Source organism: Camelus bactrianus, chromosome 34 (genome assembly GCF_048773025.1).
Source record: "Camelus bactrianus isolate YW-2024 breed Bactrian camel chromosome 34, ASM4877302v1, whole genome shotgun sequence".
NCBI classification, from domain to species: domain Eukaryota; kingdom Metazoa; phylum Chordata; class Mammalia; order Artiodactyla; family Camelidae; genus Camelus; species Camelus bactrianus.
The window spans coordinates 13775182-13795639 of record NC_133572.1 but is presented as its reverse complement, the minus strand read 5'-3'; the positions used below and the strand labels follow the sequence as shown (position 1 = coordinate 13795639).

Genomic DNA, 20458 nt, shown 5'->3' with positions numbered 1-20458 from the left:
GGTTGTATGTATCAGATCGGTAACAGCATGAGGAATTCTGTGTGGAACAGGTTAGGGATGGCAATCTTGTTGAAGAGACTCTTGCACGGTGCTTTATTTGAAATTAAGCAAACTTGGTTGTTTATACCAAGAGAGAAAACTGAGTGGGCTGATGATTGCTCCTTCCCCATCCACCTTTCTGGATTCGCTACAGTACAAAAGATGTTTATAGCAGGGTGGTTTATCATAGCGAAAAACTGGGAGCAACCTAAAATATTCACAGTAAGGAATCAGTTAAATGATGAGACACCTATCCAGTCAAACAGAATGCTGGCATTAAAACACTGACAAAGAGATAGATGTCCATCATATCCTGTTAAATAAGCAAGCATGTCACAACAGCATGGATAAGATGGTCCCATTTTGGTTAGAAAACAAACAACTGTTTCAGATGAGAGGCTTCGGCCACTGAGCGCTGAGAGATCACTGTGGATGATATCTGTATATGATCATGTTATTTTAAACTGAAATTAGGGAGACTTTTCAAAAACCCTTTCATCTGTCTTTGTCACTTCGAATCCTGAATTTTTCACAAACTGCCTTCTCGAAGGACTTATTATTTCCTTGGGGCCTGGCAAAGCAAAGAAAATCTTTCCCAATCTTTGGCTGAAAGTTCCCTAAAATATGTATTTTCCTACATCTTTGTGAACAATTTAAGATTTATACTCACCCCTAACCTCCTACTCTTTGAATAAATAAGCCTGCCAGAGTCCTGCCTGGGGTCTAGCGTAGAAAAAGCTACCGGCGAGCCAAATCTGGCCCTCAGATGTATTTTGTTTGGCTTTTACTGTTTTTTAAAAAAGTCATTTGAATTTTATCGCCAACATTAAAAACTAGATTTCATATAAAAATCTGGATTTTTAATAATGCTTAGGAAAAAAAAATCAGTCTGTCAGCACTGGGTCCCAGTGCCCATCAGCAGGGCACAGAGCAATTTCTGATCATTCTGGTTTGGTCACATGTCCTCTTTTTGCCACAGTCCTTAGCCCTCCCTACTGTCTTCCCTCCACTCTGCTTGTGCTCCTTGTCTGGAGTCTGTAGGCATTTGGTTTTGCAGCTCCTGTGCACTAGACTTTGTTAGCTTAGCTGTGTATCCTTAACCTTTATACAGTGGGTGCAAAAGTTAACAGATTTACTTTATTTGCTTATATTCCTGGCATTTCTGGGTCAATCAGTCGATCAATCAATGAAGATTTCTACTTACTTATTGTGGTCAGTATATAATGTCCAAGGACATCAGGAGTTACAAGACATGCTTCATTCTCTATTTGTGGGGGGTGGGTGTATATCCAAAAGGAGGCTAGCAAATGGTACCAAATGCTAAGTGTCTAAAGTGTCTGGTTAGAGGGAGTGACGGTCAGTGCTGTGGGGTTTTTTGGTGGCAGTGGGCAGGGTCGTGGATGTTGATGCCAGAAGATGAGATCGGTCAGCGAAAGTTCTAAGGAAGGAAGACCTTGGGTTGTATTTGAGAGTTGGTAGGATCTGGTGGGTCACAGGCTTTATTGTGCACTTGAAGCGTGTAGGGAAACTTGAGTTTTTCCTGCTGTCTCCAGAGATTTTGACTCAAGAAGTCTGAATTGGGACCGAGAGTATGTCAGGGTGATCCTGATATACATGGGCCACAAAAGGGGAGAAGATGGTAGGATGAAATAAGCAGAGGTAGGGGCGTGAGTGGGGAATTTAGAAGCTATAAAATTCAGAGGCCTGGGGGTTTGTACGGGGGAGGCCTGGGGGGTGATTAAGGGAGTGACGCTCGAAAGAAAGGGGTGCACTGGAAACAAATTCTTTACTTTTTTTCTCACAAGAAAGGATGACAGATACTTGTAAATTTGGTGGCGGGGTGGGGGGAAGCAGCAGAAGCCAATTATTCTCAAAGAGACTATTCTCTGCTTGATTTCTTCATTTTTTAATGGAATAGTTATGTACTAGACAATATTGGGTTTGCTTTAAAAAAAACTTAATTTAATAGTTAATTAGCAGGCAATTGATTTAGTTCTGCTGGTTCGTGTGCTTAATCAGTTAAATTGGATTAACAGTTTAAGAGTCTGCTGCATTACTGAGTAATCGTACAGTATTTATAGTTGAAAACAAAACAGATGTCTTAATTCCCACCACATTTCCGTGGAACTCTGTGCTGGGGGTCAGGGTTTTGGGCCCAGCACGTAATGCAGTGACTGGGTATATGGTTGGTTTATGGTTAATAAATACTTGCCCGATGTCCTTAGCTGAAATGTGTTTGATGTTGGTGATTCTTCTTTTCTGGGGGTGGAGAAAAAAAGGAGTTTGATTAGACAAAGTAGTTTTCTGCACCATCAAATTCCTTGGGGTGTCTCAGTGTCACCATGAGGTCGGTCAGGGGCGCTCATCTCAGCCTCAAACAATATCTTCTCCTTTTGTTTTTCTGTCTGTGTTTTTTAAATGGGCTTTTTCTGATCTTGTTTGAAAAACAACCAGAGAAGACTTTCACCTCAAAACAAAATAATAAGCATTGACAGTAATAAGTTTAAAAGTCTCTGAAGTATTGAAGAAATGATTTGATTCAATTCCACATGTATTTACAAACCACTGTGCACAGCTTTAATACCTAATTCTCATGACTCATCGAGCATGAATGAATTCTAATGTTCCTCTGATCTGCTTCAATTTTTGACTATTTCCTAGAATTTGAAGGGAATCTTATTGGACACAATATCTGTAGGCACTTCATAAATCTCAAGGGGGAAAAAATAGTTTGGTTGGTAGACAACAGAGCAGGGAAGTGGGGAGGGGGAGGCACTGGAGCAGCCTCAGCGAAAGTATAAAGAGACAAGAAGTTGGGGCTGTATTGGAGGAAACAGTGATAAATAAAATGGTGTGGAGGGAATAGTGGCTGAGAGCCTAGATGATGATGTGGTTTGAGAAAAGGATGAGCAGGGAGTTTGGGGTGTTGGAGAGTCCTGAGTGCCTCAGTGAAGATCTCAAATGGTTTTGTCTGTGCACAAGGGGCAAACGTGGTCCATTTTGTACATTTCTTTGTTGTTGTTGGGGAGTGATTTGCATTAGCTTTTGTTTAAAGATTTATTGAGGGATAATTGATATATATATTTAATGAGTATTTGTAGAGGCATTTGGACATACTGCAAACACCTGGGATACCATTGCTTTTGGTTTAGAAGAATAACTAGTATTTGAGAGTGAAGGATGGATGATGGACGAGAAGCCACAAACAGTAACCAGCCATTGTGAAAACATTTACAGTGAGGGTGGGAAGAGAAAAAGCCTAGAAGAGCCTCTGCAGAGATGGGTGTTAGAGTGATACCGAGAGATGAGCAAACACGACTCCAAGACTTCTACGCTGTGTTGCTGAGAAAATCTGGGTCCAATAAAATAAAAAGGGTAGGTATCAGTCTCTCACCTCATACCAGACAGAACTCACTGAATCTTCTTAACAGCTGTACAAGGTGGGTACCGTTTACAAACGAGAAGACCGAGGCACTAAGGTTAAAGTAACTGCTAGTGGTCAGAGAAGAAACATGAAGCTGGGACTCAGATGCAGGCAAGCAAGCCTCCAGAGCAGTGCTCATCACCAGGAAGATGTACTGAGTGTATTTGCAGAAAAAGAATCTTTGGTGGTCCTTCCACCTCTGGAGTTGAGAAGACAAAGTCTCGCCATGGCATGAGGTGTAGTTCCTGCTGCCGCTGCCGCCACTGTCTGCCCCACCGCGAAGCATCGCTGGCTGCTGCCGTTGCAATGTGCATGCCTTTCATATTTCCTTTCCTTTCCACCATGAAGCGCCCCTCTCCCCCACCCCAGTTTTGAGAACTTTAGAAACGTGGCCAACCTCTGTCCTTAAGTATAGGCTCAGCCTTCTTTGTGGCTTTAGCATTGAATATGGGTCAGAAACATCAGGAACAAACTTCAGTGAATGAGTAATCGAGTAGGAGATGTTCAGTGAATTTGCTGGATGGTCCTCTGAACTGATGTTTTAGTTGGCTTCCAGAAGTTGTATCCAGAATAACAGATTCTATGTGAAAAAATACATAATGCTCCTTGGAATGCTCAAGTGTTTTTTTTTTTTTTTCCTAATGGGCTGAGTCATAAAGTTTAATGGGGAAACAAGACCCAATATATAAATATTCACATCAGTCAACTTCCAGGGATGCATCCTGTGTAGAAAGACTACTATTACTGAACTTACCTTTTTGAAATCATAATTTTATTAGTGGAATGGGGAATATGAATCTTAGCAACAGCTTTCTGGAAATTCATTTTTATATAATTGAAGAACCTTCTTCGAATGCGATGTGCAAATATTCTATAATTAGTATTTGTAAATACATATATCCCCAGGCAAAGTTTTGGGTAATGTTTTTTAAAGGCTTCAATAATTAAATATCTGTAATGAGAAGTATTTGTCTCTGAAATAAATTAACTAATTACTACATATTTTCATCATAAAAATTCTTACACATTCAAAGTAAGAAAGCAGCTGAAATTTTAATTTGGACTTCCAAAGGGCTGGTTAAGTAACTGAAAAAGCAAATACTGGAAAAAGCTTATTTACTGGAAAGGACCAAAGCTGCTTTTGATTCAGCTGCATCTTGTCATTATTTTGCCTGTTTAGCTGGGCGCCATGCTTACTGGGAATTTTCTTGGGGGAAGTTGCCAATCATTAGTTGAAATAATAAAACGGGGTACAGAGATAAAGAGATGTGCATCTGAGGAAGGTGGTTGGAGGGTTGGGGGTTTAACTGATGCATTGGTTAGAATGTAATTAGGTCCTTGAGCAGGGCAGTGCAATTAAATATGTCAAGGAGGGCATAATTAGATGGGTGGTGGAGTGGTGTAATTACATTCATAAGAGGGGGGCTGTAATTAGATGTGAGGCAGGGGGTGTATTTAGATGCCTAGGTTGAAGGTATAATTAACATATGGGGGAGAAATTAAATTATGTGTGTGGGTGAAACATAATTGTATGTGGGAGTCCGTGTACATAGAAATAAGTGCATTGGGTTTCAATTAGATGCGTGAGTTCATGTTCTTATAGACAAAAACTTGGTATTTTCATCAATAAGGGAAAGCATATGTTTTGACATCGTGACTAACAGCAGCTGGCAGTGACAGCCTTTCAGGCCACTCTAAAGGGTTGCAAATCAAAAATCCCCATGTTTCTGTTAAAACTTATGACCAACTTCTAAATCTGACATTGACTCCTCTTCCTAATCATGGCACTTGGTGATAATTTTTCTAGCTTTAAAACACAACTGCATGACAAGGAAGACTTACTCCCCCTTCCTATCAAGGAAGGGTTTGGAGGGAGTCACCAGACAAAACCAAGAATTTTCCTTTGAATTGTAAGATGTGAAAACAGAAATGCCACCTCTTTTACCTGAAAGTATCAGAATAAAGTTCCATGTGTAACAAAATCAGCAAAATTAATCTTGACAGCCTCACTTTTTTTTTTTTTTTTTTAGTTTATGAAACAGTGTTTATTTAGAAATATTTTTGGCATTTCTCCCCATTGTCCCAAGTATAAAGCCACAAGGCAAGGAATGTAGGTTGCAGGTACAGTAGAAAGAGGGAGGGACAGAAGGAGTCTGAAGGAAGAGGAATCCAGAGCCGGCGGGGTGCAGAACTGACTTAGTGCACCTGAGAAATTTACATACATCGAAGCAGCGGAGTATGGTGAGAGTTACAATAATCGGATGCATCCTCTACTGAATTGAAAACAATGGAGTCTGGTGTTGCCATCTTCAAAAGCAAGAGGGCATTTAAAAATACGAGTTCATTGCTTAGATAAATTCTTGATATTAAAGTTATTTAGTTGGCCACTAGTCTGCTTCATCTGATTCAGTCTGTTACTCAGTTCTTCTGATTCTGGGCATCTCAGAGCCTCCTGTCATCTGTTCAGGGCTAGAATCCAAGTGGGTCACTTCCGGGATTTCAAACTTTTTGGCTTCCTCATGCTCCCAGGAAGCCTAGATTTAAGGTTAGTTCTTTTTATAACTTAGATGGAGGGACGTTACAGCCTGCTCCCTAATCTCTGGTTTTATCCTTTCTGTAGAACATTTTTTTATCCTTTGATTTTGATTTTACATTGATGCGTGATTAATTTGTTTTTACATTGTCATGCCTAAAATATTCTCTCTCCCCACCCCACCCCCGCCTCAGACTATTGCAACTTAATTTGCAATCAGAGTTGCTCTTCCTAAAATTTTGCGAATTCCTGTGAAAATAGTTCCCACGGCATTGTTTAATCTAGTTCTTTATCTACTCAATAGTTTACATCCCCTCCTCCCAAGGCCAGCTCAAACTCTAAACGAGTTAGCGATGGATGGTGGTTACCTCAGTTGCTCATAGAGGTAATGTAATTATCATTCAGGACATCTAGTTCTGTCTTGGGATGAAGGAGGAGGAAGTGACTGAGGTCCCTGGCTCTTGGTGCTTTGTTATCTTGTGAAGACAAGGAAGCAATGAGGCATCAGACTTTGAAAATGTCTTGGTAAATAAGGCTTCCTTCATTTAATTATAAAAACCATTCTGGGATGCTCTGGAGCTATTTACCTAAGACACAAAACACCAGGTTTAAGTTCTTTGGTCTTTAATAGCCTTCTTCAAAAGTCATATTCGCAGCTAGGAATATTTTCACAGTTGGCATTTGTACTTTGTTTCTGAAAATGTCTTCTAGCCTGTAACAAGTCTTTTCACCTTCATTCATCACGTGAAACATCAGAGACTCTAATTTTTGGTTGGTTTTTTTCCCCAACCTTTCTAAGATTGTCTAATAGACCAGAAATCTCACCTACCTTTCTTGTGCCTCAGAAACTCAGATCTCAGATTCCAGTGTCAGTTCCTCAGAGAGATTTTTCCTCACCTGATAGCACTCTGTACCTTCCTAGCCTATTTGTTAAATTCTGCCTTTCCTGTTAGAATGTGAGGAATGTTCATGAGCAGGGTATGGGGCTGTTTTGTTCACCATCCCCAGCATCCACAACAGCTCCTGGTCTATAAAGTGCTCAGCAAACAGTTGTTGAGTGAAAAGAGACGTCAGGCATCAGGGCTGTTTCAGAAGAGGCAGAGGCGGCATGGGCTGTGGACCATGTGAGGGTAAGGGTGTTTCAGAAGCAAGATTCTGAATGGCTTCAGTAAGTGGCTCATATTTGGAGAGTGGTGGGGCTCATCTCTGTTCTGGAAGTTTGGAGATGAAGTTAGATATCCATTCGGATGTTAAGACACTGCTTTACAACAGATTGGCTGCTCAACAGAAATCTGCCGATGAAATAATTAACTGATTGAACGACTTGATTGTTTGATTCGTGCTTAGTTTGCGTGTAGTGTGCTGATCAAAAAAGGTACAGTGCTGACAGTGATTCATACAAAAATATGCATTTTAAAAACTCACTGATAGAAGTAGTAGATATACCTGCAAAGGGCCAATGATTAAAAAGTTCTTTGTTCAAAATCTGTGTACACCTTTGAAGTTGAAAGTATCTCACAACAAAGTTCCACTACATATAATCGTGGTCTAGCAATATAATGATAATTTTTCCCCAGAGAATCCAATTTTTTTAGTATTTAATAATGTACAAGGATCGTACGTTTATCTAGGGCTTTAGAGTTTCCTGCTGATGGTCAACACCTCAGCTCAAGCTGGATTCTCAGAATCGTACTGGGAGACAGATGGGGTAGTTATTATCATGCCTGACTTCCAGTGAGGCTCTGAGAGATTTGAGGAGCCTGGGAAACTGGGATCTGAACCCAGATGGTTAATATAATATAGTCATTAAGAAGATGGCCATTAACAGATGGAACAATGCGATAGGTGAAAAAATTTGAACAAAGATTTATTTATAAGGTGAATTGGTGATCAAACAATATCTTGAGCTCATCACTATGGTCAGTCTGCTTCATCCATCTGTCCACTTAGAGTCGTATTTTTTACAGTTAGCAGGAAACCCAGTATTTTCTTACGGATGCAAAGAGACCAAGTAGTTATTTTCAGATTTAGTAGATAGTTTCTTACATGGATGCAAGGAGATACATTTGAAAAGAAAGGATGCAGTGCCTTCATTAAAAATACCCCTTGACAGCATCTTAATATTCAGCTGGAAATGGATGACCCCTACGTTCTTTCTATGTCATATACACACCAGAAGGAGAAGCTGTTGTTCACATAACATTCTGGTAAGCATTGACCATTGCCAAGTTGAGATATTCTGTGTTTCAAATAAAATAGTATTATCTCAATTAGTTAAAAAAAATTTTTTTTACAGTATTTTCTCAGGTAAGTTTTTCCTCTGTAAAACTTTGGTGAGCTCTTTTTTCCACTGATGCGGTACCAGTGGCCAGAAGAGTACACTCAGGCACTGGAGGAACAGCGAAGTGAACTTCCTCACGTGAGAGCAGTCAGTCGACCACATGAAGAAGGAGCAAGCAGATATTACCCGCAGAAACTCAGGGATGGCTTCCGCCATCCCTGGGCTTTTGTTCGAGAGCTTAAAAAAGTGTTACAGTACATGGCTATAGTAGTGAGATTTTTCTGCCAAATAAAATGATTCCAATTGGTCAGACAGAGTTTGATAAATCACTGTTTTACCATGTTCCCCCCAAACCCACGGAATCTGAGTATTTTGTGGCTTGAACAGGTCAGTGGAACCTGCTGGAAGGAGGAAAGAGATGAAAGAAGAAGGGGAGGAAGGTGGGCAGGCCACCAGGCAAGCGGCTCGGCGAGACGCCTTGCACACGTCATCCCGTATAATCCCATATAATCCTGTGCAACGTTATCCCTCTTTGGAGACAAAAGTAGAACCGAGGGGGCCCCGTGATCTGGAAGTTAGAAGAGGGTATTTGTGCCCAGATTTATGCTGCTGCTGCCACTTCCCAGACATGCTGGTTCTGTGCCCAGATTCTTGCTTAGAAAACTGGGGTTGCTAATCGATCTGGCCCAGGAACCTTCCTTTAACAACTGTGAGGGCGGGGCGGGGTTTAAGTTGGCTTTTACAAAGCAAACTAGATATTAGTTGAGCATGAATGAGCCCAGAGCTTTCAAATAAACTACATATAAGTAGATATGCAGAGATCCATGTGTATGTAACTCACAGAACTCAGATCAGGCTTCTGTCTCCGCTCCTCAACCAGATTGTCCTGGCGAAGGTTATCAGTGACCTCCATGTTGCAAAATCTCACGGCCATTTTCAGCTGTTATTTCACTTAATCTGTTGATAGCATTTGCTGCAGTTCCCCTCTTCCTTCTTGAGTATCTTGAAATACTTTCTGTTGTTTTTCCCCATCCTTTTTAAAATTTTTTTAATGGAAGTACTAGGGATTGAACCCAGGACCTTGTGCTTGCTAAGCATGCACTCTACCAGTGAGCTACACGCCCCCCCACCATTTTTTTAACTTGGCTTCCAGGACACCCTGCTTTCCTATTTATTTCTCCTTTTCCGTTGGCCACTCCTCCTTAGTCTCCTTTACCGATTTCTTCTCAGTTCCTGACTTCTTGTTGGAGGGCCCCAGGATTCAGATCTTACACCTCTTCTCTTTTCTGTCTACACTCATTCACCAGCTAGTCCCCTAACTTTAAATACCTGGTATGCTGATTGCTCCCACCTCTCTATCTCGAGGAAAGACCAGTTCCCTGACTTTATTCTTGTATATACAATTGCCTACTGGACATTGCCACTTAAATGCCTAATAGGGGTCTCACGCTTGACATATTTAAAATTGAACTTCAAAGCATCCCCTCCCCAAAACCTGGTCCTCTGCCATCTTCCACATCTCAGTAAATGGCAAGTCCATCTCTACAGTTGTTGAAGCCCTAAACCTTGGCCTCGTTCTTGGTTCCACCTTTTTTCTCTTATCTTATTCCTGTTGCATCAGCAAATCCAGTCAGCTCTTCCTCCAAAGTATCTCCAGAATCTTCTTACTTCTCACTACCCCCACTGCTCTCACCCTACCTAGCCCAGGCCACCAAACTCTCTAACCTGTTGTTGTGGGAGCCTTGTAACTGGTCTCTCTCTTTCTGCACGTGATGTCGTACAGCCTGTTCACACAGCAGCAGAGAGACTGTTCCAAAATGTGGCATAATAATGTCACTCCTTTACTCACCCTACCTCGACTTGATTCTCATCTCAGAATAAAACACAAAGTCTTTACGATACCCTACGACGCCCGACAGAATTTGTTCCCCAACCTCCCCACCAGGTAGCTCTCTGATCTCCTCCCCTTCCCTGTCCCTTGCTTACTCATCTCCAGACACGCAAAGCTCTTTCCTCTTCCTTCCCCTCCTCCAGGTCTACCTCTGCAGTTCCTATGGGCTCACCACCTCCTCTCCTTCAGGGATCTCCTTCCCTCCCTACTTAAATGGCAAGTCCTCTTCAAAAGTATTTCCTGATCTCTGCATGCCCAGGATCAGTTTCTCTCCACTGCCCATGTCACCATCTGATATTCTGTGTATCTTGCTCGTTTGTCTTTATCTGTCATCCGTTTCCCCGCTAGGCTGCGAGCTCCTTGGGGACAGGGATGACTCCTTGTGTCCCTGTCTCCAGGACGGTGCCTGGAACATAGGAGGCAACTGATAAAGACTTGTGGATTAAAGGGACAGCTCATGTGAGCACAAGTAACTTAAATCCACGTCTAACAAGTCATAGACCTAACCTGTGTATTTCCAATGTTGATTTCAAACCTTCCTCTGAGGAGCGACTGAGAAAAATGCTGCGGCTCATCCTGGCTCATCCTGGGTGTTGGAGAGCCAGCTGTCGCCTGGCCCCCTTCTCTGTATCTTGCTGTGGAGTTCACTGGACGATCTCGGTTGTAGTCATGCAGAGAATTCTTTACCGTCTGCTGGCAAACGCTTAGACCCTATAGTTTCATGCCTGTATCTTTATCAACTATATTGTCACAGCACTGTCTGCTCCTTTTACAAACTAGAAATCGCAGAAGTGAAATTCTCTTCTTGTGCTGCGGCTACTGGTGATCACGCAGACTCCTGCAGTTTTATTTTTCTGGTCTAATTCCTTTATGCCTGTGTGGACATACTCGCGTGTGCATTTCTTCTTTTGGTATAATCCGTATCATGTGCGTCGGGTTCATCCAGGTTGGCCAACTTAATATTGACATAGTTACTTTATGTCCCAGGTACGTGGACGTACGGTCTTCCTCCGGAAAACTCCAGCCACTCACCTGGTGTCAGGAAGGAGGAAATGCTGTGCCTCCTGGTTCTTGCTGACCCAGCTAAGAGAGACCGAATGTCACATTTCATCCCAGGGGCTGTTGATGGGTTCTGATATTCCCGGACACTATAAATAGCACTTCAGGGAACATTCAGGTACACTGAGCATTTCCTTTGCAGTCCAGTTCAGTGTCTGTAGAAAGAAAGTCACATGCTGCCTGGTTCAGCACGAGTCACTTGCCCATCAGTGCCTCCTAAATTCCGGGCAGACCCACCCAGAATGTTCATTTGCTCTCAGCATCCTCCTGTGCCTCTGTGTATGCTGCTGTCTCTGCCTGGCAAAATCCCACTCATCCTTAAAGATTCATCTCGAGTGAGAGAGCTTTCCCTAAGTTGCCTTGACAGATGTGCCTTCCTGCTCCTCTTTGAGATTCGCCACAGCATGTGAAGCATACCTCTTCTCCAGCAAGTTCAGCATGACAGTACATAGGTTGAAATGTTCACGCTTTCCTCACATCACGCACTGTGAATCCTGAGGCCTGTGGCCTCTGTATCTCCCCAGCAGCGAGCATAGGAAATGGTCAGCAATGTTTGTTGAGTGAATGACTGATTGTATGAATGAGTGAAATTGCATCCAAATGGGAGAATAGAACTCATCTGAGTTTGTTCCAAGCTGAATGCCTTTAAAACTAATCCTATGTTTAACGGGGATTTTTCTGTTTTCCTCAGCAGACACTCCCTACTAGGTGCACAGCCAGTTTGATGCCAAACAGTGTTGTTATATTGAAATACACTTCAGGAAGTTAAAAAAATTTTTTTTTCTTTTATTTCAAGGAACGGGCTCATTTGTTCCTTACAAACTTCTTGGCATCTTTCTTTCTACGTGCTCTTTTCGCTCTGCCCAGCCTTTCAGTCAAAGTCTCGGGCCGGGTCTGCTGTAAACAATGAATGATGCTGTGAGCGGTGGTGTGTTCTCTGCAGTGAAAACCCGCCTTGTTTTCTGTTGCTAGGCAACCCCATTCCAGCTGCCCTTGAAGAAATGCGCGGTGGTGGGAAATGGTGGGATTCTGAAGAAGAGTGGCTGTGGCCGTCAAATAGATGAAGCAAATTTTGTCATGCGGTAAGACAGAGCTCCCACGGAGCCTTCTGCCCCCCTCCCCCCATGCCCGCCAGCCCCGGGGCTTTTGAAACCAGTCACTTGTGATTAATCAGCTGGAGCTGCTTTTCAGCCTCCCTTCAAGTTCATACACAAGTGAGTGCAGGAGAGGGCCGGGGAGCCAGGGAGCGGGGCCCCCAGAAAGTACAAAGCCGAGAAAGGCCCAGAGGTCGTGGGAAGACCCACGAAGTGGAAACACTCAGATTTTTTTTTTAGATCATGCAATCGGGTGGTTCCGACTCTGCTGCAACTTGTTCTTAAGGCGACTTCTTTGTGAATAAGCGTTTTCACTGACTCATTTCATTCTACACACTTTGCTGCTTTTGTTTTTCACAAAAGCATTTGTAAGTAGCGAATGGGGTTTGAAGAGGGATTGGATCTGTGCGGGGCTGGGAAAACTGAAAGGGGAGGGGGGTCAAGACAGTGCCAGCAAGGGGTTAGCCTGGTAAAGGGACTGAGCAGGGAGGTGACTTGGTGTCGCTTTTACTGGAAGACAGGAGGCTCGTGCAGGGGTGTGTCAAGGAATTGCCACAACGCGTCCAGCTGAGAGTAGAGGCCATGAAACTCACACAACCTGCACCGTTGGGTGATTTTGAGCAGAAGGGAAGACAGACCCTGAGAGGCGAGGAGAAAGAAAGGAAGGGGGCCCATGGGGCCAAAAAATGGGGCCGTTCAGAGCTGGAGGTGGAGTGGGAAAGATGAGGGAACCTGGAATGATGAGAGCTGAGGTCATCATGGCCCGCTGGAGAAGTGACCTTGGAACTCGGCCTGTCTGGGGGACGATCAGATGTGTGGTAGGAAAAGAGGACACTTGTTACTGAGGACGTGTAGGGACTTGGAGGCTGTACTGTGGAGGGTCTTTCAGGTGGGCCCTGAAGTCTCCCTGAAGCGGGAATGACTCTGCACCAGGGGCCCAAAGGCTGCGAGGCCAGGAAAGCTGAGTCCTCCAGCCACACAGAGGGCGGAAAGCTGGAGGGCGGGGGGTGTGGTTGGGTTTTGTGTTCATTTTTAAGGATAAATAATGTCTAGAAGTGGCAAAAGGAGGCTGAGAGAACATAAACCACCTCTGAGCTCTGAGCTAAGGGGAGTGGGGAAGAGGAAACCTGTTGGAGAGAGTCAGGGAAGCCGCGTCCTCGGGGGAGGGCCAGGTGCCCTCTCGGGGAGCCAGGGGTGGGAGCTTGGTCTCCCTAGCGAAGCCTGTGGCAGGGGGGCGACCCTTTTCTCTCTCTTTCCTTTATGGTGGGGGCCCCGCCATAATTTTTCCATGTAAGACTGTGTTTTCCTCTCCATTGCAATTATTATTATTATTTATTATTATTATTAATTTTGCAATACATACAAACAATAGCCAAATGGAGACACTAAAAATGTAGTTCTCTGAATTCAGGTCTGCATCCGTTTAGTGAGCACCTGCCCTGCCCTGGGTCTCAGCTGGCACCGGAAGTGGCATGTTGCACGGCTCCGTCCTGCATGAGCACCCGGAGACGTGCTGGGGCTGTGATCGGGGGTGATTCAGAGGCAGATGGTGGGTGAATGGGGACCTTCGGAGGAGAAGTGGCATCCGGATGGAGCCCCGTCTCCATCCCACTCTGGGCACAGGCCAGCCTTTCCAAGCTCGAATGTGGGAAAGTCACCAAGTGTGGGCCACAGTGTCGTGAGCCATGGGGAGGGTAGGGTGAGATGGCATTTGAGCTGGGGAAGTGGATGCAGTCACCCAGGGAGCAGAGGGATGAAGAGAACAGAAGCACCCCCTGGAGTACTCTGGCTTTGGGTGCGGGCTGAGGAGCCAGCAAAGAAAGCAGGGAGGGAGGAGCACACGCCCTGGCCCCAGACTCGCTCTGACACCCGCAGCGCGCCTGTCCCCTCTGCTGCGCCCGGCTTCCTGACTTATGTGAGGAGGTGGCAGCAGACAGTGCCTCAAGCCTTTGCGTTGTGGAAACTCTGATTCGACCTGTGATTCTGTGACTATGACACAGTTGTACCACATTCACACAGTCAAGTTTACATTTTCCAGATGCTCTCGAGTATAGGGTGATTTGCTCTTTCCAAAGACGATGTAAGGAAAAAGGAGTGGAACTGTTATATTCACAGATTCAGGAAAGTTACGTGATTTTAAGAGGTCTTGATAGTGTGAAAGGAGGCGGTGCAATAAATGTGTTTTTATATTATTCCCGAGTGCACGTGTCCGTGTGTCGCTACGTTTAGGAAGACAGATATTATAAACGCGACATGCAGAAGACCAGGCCTGAGCATCTTAGGGGGTTATCTACACGTATTTATTACAAATGAACGAGACGAAGTTTGTACTGTATACAATCAGTGTTGATATGCTCAAGTTCAGAAGCAAGGAGTGATGAGCCCAGTGTTGCACAAATGTTCATAGAACGATGAGGGAAGTGAGGAATGAAAAGAATTCAAAGCAGGTAGCATGAGAACTAGAGGTGTGTGTGCACGTGCCTTTGGTTTACTTTCAAGAATGGCACCATTGTCATAACGCACTTGAATTTTTCAAAAGCCTTTCTTATGGTTTACAATATGGGAGTAATTCAATGTTGATAAATTGTAAATTATTCTTACTTGACTATTTCTGGATCTATTTATACATGGTTGCTAAATACACATTTTGGGGGGCACCCTGAGAAAATGGAGATAATATGATATATTCAAAATTAAACATTTAGTGAGTAACTATGATTAGAAAGCACACAGTATGTCTGGTCCCAGACTATAGGGTGCACGGACAGTTACAGTGAAAGATGAGATCCAGACAGAGCCTTACCTGTGTACAGTGGCATATCCAATGATAGTTCAAGATGGGTCCCAGGATTAGGATAAAACAACACCATCATTTTCTTTGCTGGACTTCCTAATACTACAAATCAATTGCCCATTTTTTCAAAGTAAATATTTGCTCTATAACCAAAAGCAATATTTTTTAAAATAATAATTGTTGAATAAAATTTATCTGGAAGTTCTGCACAGTAGAGGCTACGATGATTGTACTTGGAGAGGAACTGCAGGGCTCAGGGACATGAGTGAGGGCAATGCCACTTTTTGATGCCTTTGAATTAGGCTCAGTGAAGGGTCTTTAGCATATTTAACTATACATGCAGTTTAAAAAGGAGTTTCATCATTTTTTTCTATTTGACAATTCCTCTCCTCTGGGCCCATTCCCCACCCACCTGTACGCCTACTTCAAAGAATATTCATTTCCCATCAATTCTGTGATCACATCTTCCAGGACCAGTGGTACAGTTACTAAGACACTTCAGCCATTAATATCTGTTAATTGTGCCAACAAGCGATAATGCAGAGTTTGAGACACTTTTACACAATTATGCCTTATTAGAAACAATTTGACTGTATTAAATGTGCCTTTTATGTAAATCTATGTAATTATCAATTTGGGAGTTGAGGAGCTAAAATTATAGCGTGCTTTTTCTAAGAAGAGCTACGGGGAAATATCAGACATTTGTACTTGGAGAGAAAGTTTACCCAGAAGAACAGATGTTTACACCAGAATACAATGCCATCATTTTCCAGGGATGAATTTATAAAATGTTATCTTTATTCTTTTAAGCAGTTCCCTCTGTTGTAGGATTTGGCAGTTAGTATCTGGGAGTGGTTTTTTTGAGCTTTTACTTTGTGATCTGGGCTACGAAGGGACCCAGACATATGAGTCACGGGTCAGCCTATCAGGAACACACAGAGAAACAAAGTATTTATTCATGAAAACCGAGTTGTTTTGTTTAATAATGACAAGACAAGTTGACCGCACTTTCTAGCAACATTCAGAGTTTGCAGTTTGAATATAATGTGGTTGATTCTTCAAATGTTATGAAGGGCAATTAAGATCAAAGCTGCTTAAGGAGACAGAGGTCCAAATTCTAGCCTGTATCTCATCCTGAAAGTCCTCTTCATCTTTGCAAAGATCAGTGAAATTCCAAGACCACAGTCGGCACCACTGTCAGATGAAACTGACTGTTAATGCGTAAGCTCGCTACCCGACAGGGGTCCTCCAAAACCATGTGGCATATGGTGCGACCACTAGACCGTAGATGCCTCAAGGAGGCTCTCGGACTGAGCTTCCCCCAGGCTCCCCACAATGCCAGGCTGTGGTTGTGTTTGTTCTCAGTGGACACTCAGCGAAAGTCACCAACCAGGGAGCTGCCAGAAGAACCAGGATCTTGTTACCAGAGAGCAGATGAAAGGAAGGTTCCAAATGAACTGACAAATTTCCGCCTGGGAGGCTCTGATGTGGTCAGAATCACAGGGTAAAGAGAAGACAACATCAAGGAGCTTGTGTTGATCAGCCGATTAGGAGCTCAGACAGCTCCGTGTCCTGGGGGCAGTTCGCAGGGAAATTTTAATAGTTGGGGAATGGCAGAGACATTAATATTTGTAAGATCTCTACCTGCAGATAAACGATGCTTTAGTTTGCTGAAGCAGTAAGAAGTGACAGATACTCTGACGTGGTTGGGAACAAGTTAGACCTATGGGTGGAGAGGAGAAATTAGGACCCCGTGATAAAAGGAAACCCAATGGAAGCTACAGTCTCATTTGGGATTGTTATGAATAATGAATATGTATTTAGTTATGTTTAAGTTATTTTTCTGATACACGATATTTTGGGGCTTTTACTATGTGTGAGGCATCAAAGTAGGGACTTTTTATTCATGTCTTACTTTAATCCTTACAACAACCTGATTAGAAAGGAAAAGTCATTATTCTTATTTTGTGTAATGGGGAGACTGAGGCACATGGCATCACTTGGTTAACGTCCCACTGGCAGAAAGCCATGGGACTGGGATTTGCCACTGCAATATTTTGCATTGTAAACATTCATGAGACACTGTGGTCAAGGAGCGCAACGGGGGCTGGGTGGTGTTTGTGTGTTAGGGAGGGGGAGCTGTTTCCGTCACCTGTACTCTTTCCTTTGCCTGGATGGTGGAGAATAGTGGCATTTCTTTGGTGGGCCACACCCTCCTGAGCTCTAATTTCAAGTCTACTATACTCTGTCCTATCACCTCGAAAAATATTTTGAGTGGAGTGTGGGAGGGTATAGCTCAAGTGGTAGAGCGCATGCCTAGCATGCATGAGGTCCTGGGTTCAATCCCCAGCACCTCCTCTAAAAATAAATAAGTAAACCTAATCACCCCCTGCCAAAAAAAATTAAAAAAATATTTTGAATGGAATAAATTCATTCTAGTTCTGTCTCTTTTCTTTCATAGATTCCTTACCTCTCCTACTGACATTTTCTTTCTTCTAAAACAGGACCAGTTTTTATGACAGCATTTTGAAGATGCTAACAGTCATCTAATGCCTACTAAAAGGGAGCGGTGATAAAATGTTATTTGTGAATTGAGCTAGACTTAGTAAAATTCTTGTTTGTCATGAGAAGTGACTTGATTTTTTAAGTATGCAAATCATTCAGAAGTGCTTGCTCTTGTTTCTCTAGATGCAATCTGCCTCCTTTGTCAAGCGAATACACTAATGATGTTGGATCCAAAAGTCACTTGGTGACAGCCAACCCCAGCATCATTCGGCAGAGGTAAGAGTTTACGCCTTCTGTGTGTGAGGAACGAGAAAGATTGGCTTTGGAAGAATTTAACATCTTTACAGGCCGGCAACACAATTCAGTTTGGGAAACAAAGAAGGAAACCAGCTGGATAGGCAGGAAGGATGAAGGAAGGAATTGTAAATAAACCAGGCAGGATTATGGGAATCCAAACACTGTTTCATGCTTCCTCTTGGATTCTGTTTCTTGCCTTTAGAGATGGTAAAAATAACATGCGGATCCATTGTTTTGCTCAAAAAAGCAATATAATTTCCTGCTTGCTCATTTCTACTACTTTTCAGTTTGTTGGCTTCAGCTCCAATTTATTGATTGGCGTTGATGGGTGAACTGAAGTCCTGTCAGTTTTGTTAAAGAATAAAGACAAAGAAATGACTGCTTCACTGCATATGTATACATGAAAATAGCCAAATTGTGGGACTGTACAGGCATGTGTGAGTACATGATATTATAATATAGTACACAGCATTATGTCCAGTCAGATCTGGGAAAGCAGATGGAAAATTCTTGCTGTAGTATCGATTCCAGAAATCTTGGCAGTGGCTGTGGGAGCTTCTGGAGGTCAGTCTCTGGTGGATGCGGCCCATCAGTGAGCTGTGAGCTGTTTCTCCAAGGACTGTTCGTTGTAGAGAATGACTCAGTCTCTGTGCAAAGAGCGGTCAAGGAAGGTTTGTGCATCGTGGGTACTGCACATGTTAAGTTTGCTTGACATTTAAAACATAACCAAAATGATGGACTATCTATTGTGTATAAAAGAAAGGCATGGAAACAGCAAGGGGGGTGCCAGTTTGATCTATAAGCAAATTATTATTTCAGAGAAGTGATGGCAGCAGCTTTACAGTGTCTTGTAAGGCAGCAAAATAAAGAAGGAAGAAAATACTCACAAGTGGATGAAGCTGTGTTACAGTTACTAAGATGGGTGCAAAATGATCGTCTCTATATGAATGTCAAACAATGCAAGTGAAAGCAGGAAACATTGCTCAGTTCCTTAGAGTGGATGAAAGAAATGTCGAAGCAAGAAGGGGCGAGTGCAAGACTGTCCGTAGCACTGCTGTAAAAACATTGAGTCGCAGCTTCCTTGTCAATGTTCTTTTTTCTGTGTTATTGACAAATAATATGGTAGCCTCTTCGACTTAATGAAATATAATTTCCTTTACATAAACAATATCTGCCAATTACTCGGAAATAAAAACAATTAGATAGAAGAAAAGAGTGAATGTTTGGAAGGAGAATAATGCATAAAAGAAAGAAAATGCTGAACGCTGCACAGTCATTAGGACTGACATGTGGAGAGGCAAGTGATGTAGATGCTAGCATTCTCTTGATACTTCCATGAAAACCTTTGTCACAGTTGAGTTAGGTGATTTGTTTCAACCAGATAGTAAGTGTCCGAATTGGCTTGCACCTAGGACTTTGGACTCTTCTTTTCTTGGGAAGTAGTTGGAGAAATACCACTGAAGGGTTTACAGTTGCTCTTACAGCTTATATTTAGCTGCTGTTGCTGGGAGAGGAGAGAAGAGAAGACTCCAAGAGGCCAGTAATGAGTTTACCATTTAAAAGGGAAAGGGAGGATTTCTGATTAAGAGACGATTGGGTGAAATTCCTGAGGAGACCAAAAAAAAGTGATGTATGACTTTGTAATAATAGATTATGAAGATTCTGACAGTAACAGGACATAGAAAAGGGTGAAAGAACACGTTTGATAAGTGTTTTTAAAAAAAAAAACCAAACGCCAGAGGAAGGCACAGGGTTACTAATGGAACATGGAGCATCAGCAGGAAAAAGACCCGGGCCGCTGCGAGTCGGTACAGGAAGCCTTGTATTAAGGTTTAAGTAATAATATGTCCTATTTCCAAGTTGACACAGGAAACCTTTTTATTAAGGTTTAATTAATAATACGTCCTATTTCCAAGTTGATACAGGAAGCCTTTTTATTAAGGTTTAATTAATAATATGTCCTATTTCCAGATTTTTTTTTTTGGAGCTGTTTAAAACAGAAGCATCCCGTCACAGAATACTTGCTTGCACTATTAGCTTTAAACTAGTCCCTAAATATTTCCCATCTGGATAAAAGGTAATTGATGCTCATTTTCAGGATAAGTTGTGATTACCCCTCGCTGGGTTCTCTGCTTCTGTCATCATCCACCTTTGTACAATCAGTTCTCCCAGCCAAATTACCTTGTGATATTTTAACTGTGAGACCGTCTTTAAATTCTTCAAATTGCTTTCCTTCAAGTGACGCCAAGTCATCATGTTCTATTTCAAGCCGCTTCTCCAATGTGCGCGGTAGGAGCACTTGTCCTGAAGATGGCTCCTGCCACTTCCCCCCCGGGGCTGACCTCCTCTTAGCGACCGCACAGGCTTACAAGCCACATTCTCTACTTGCTGTCTTTTGTCTTCCTTCTGATATTAGACCACTTTTCTGCTCTTTCTTGCTGCCGTCACTCCGTTAGCTGTGTTTATTGGTCCAAAGAGACCACGAAGAACTGGTAGGTAGCTCCACTGCGTGTTTCAAGCCCATGTGCCCTCCCACTTTGA

At 42.9% G+C, this 20458-nt stretch overlaps 1 protein-coding gene across 4 annotated transcripts in view; it reads left to right on the top strand.

Moving 5' to 3' along the window:
* ST8SIA1 (ST8 alpha-N-acetyl-neuraminide alpha-2,8-sialyltransferase 1) overlaps positions 1-20458 on the top strand; it is a 114968-nt gene that overhangs the window by 60899 nt on the left and 33611 nt on the right. For 3 of the 4 annotated variants that reach the window (XR_012504100.1, XM_074357916.1, XM_074357915.1), the window contains exons 3-4: positions 12200-12309; positions 17804-17896. Coding sequence is in view for 3 of the 4 variants with exons in the window: in XM_074357916.1 (XP_074214017.1) it covers positions 12200-12309; positions 17804-17896 (203 nt within the window). In the remaining variant the exon portion in view is untranslated. The remainder of the gene's footprint in view (positions 1-12199; positions 12310-17803; positions 17897-20458) is intronic. The other variant, XM_074357917.1, reaches the window with a different exon arrangement.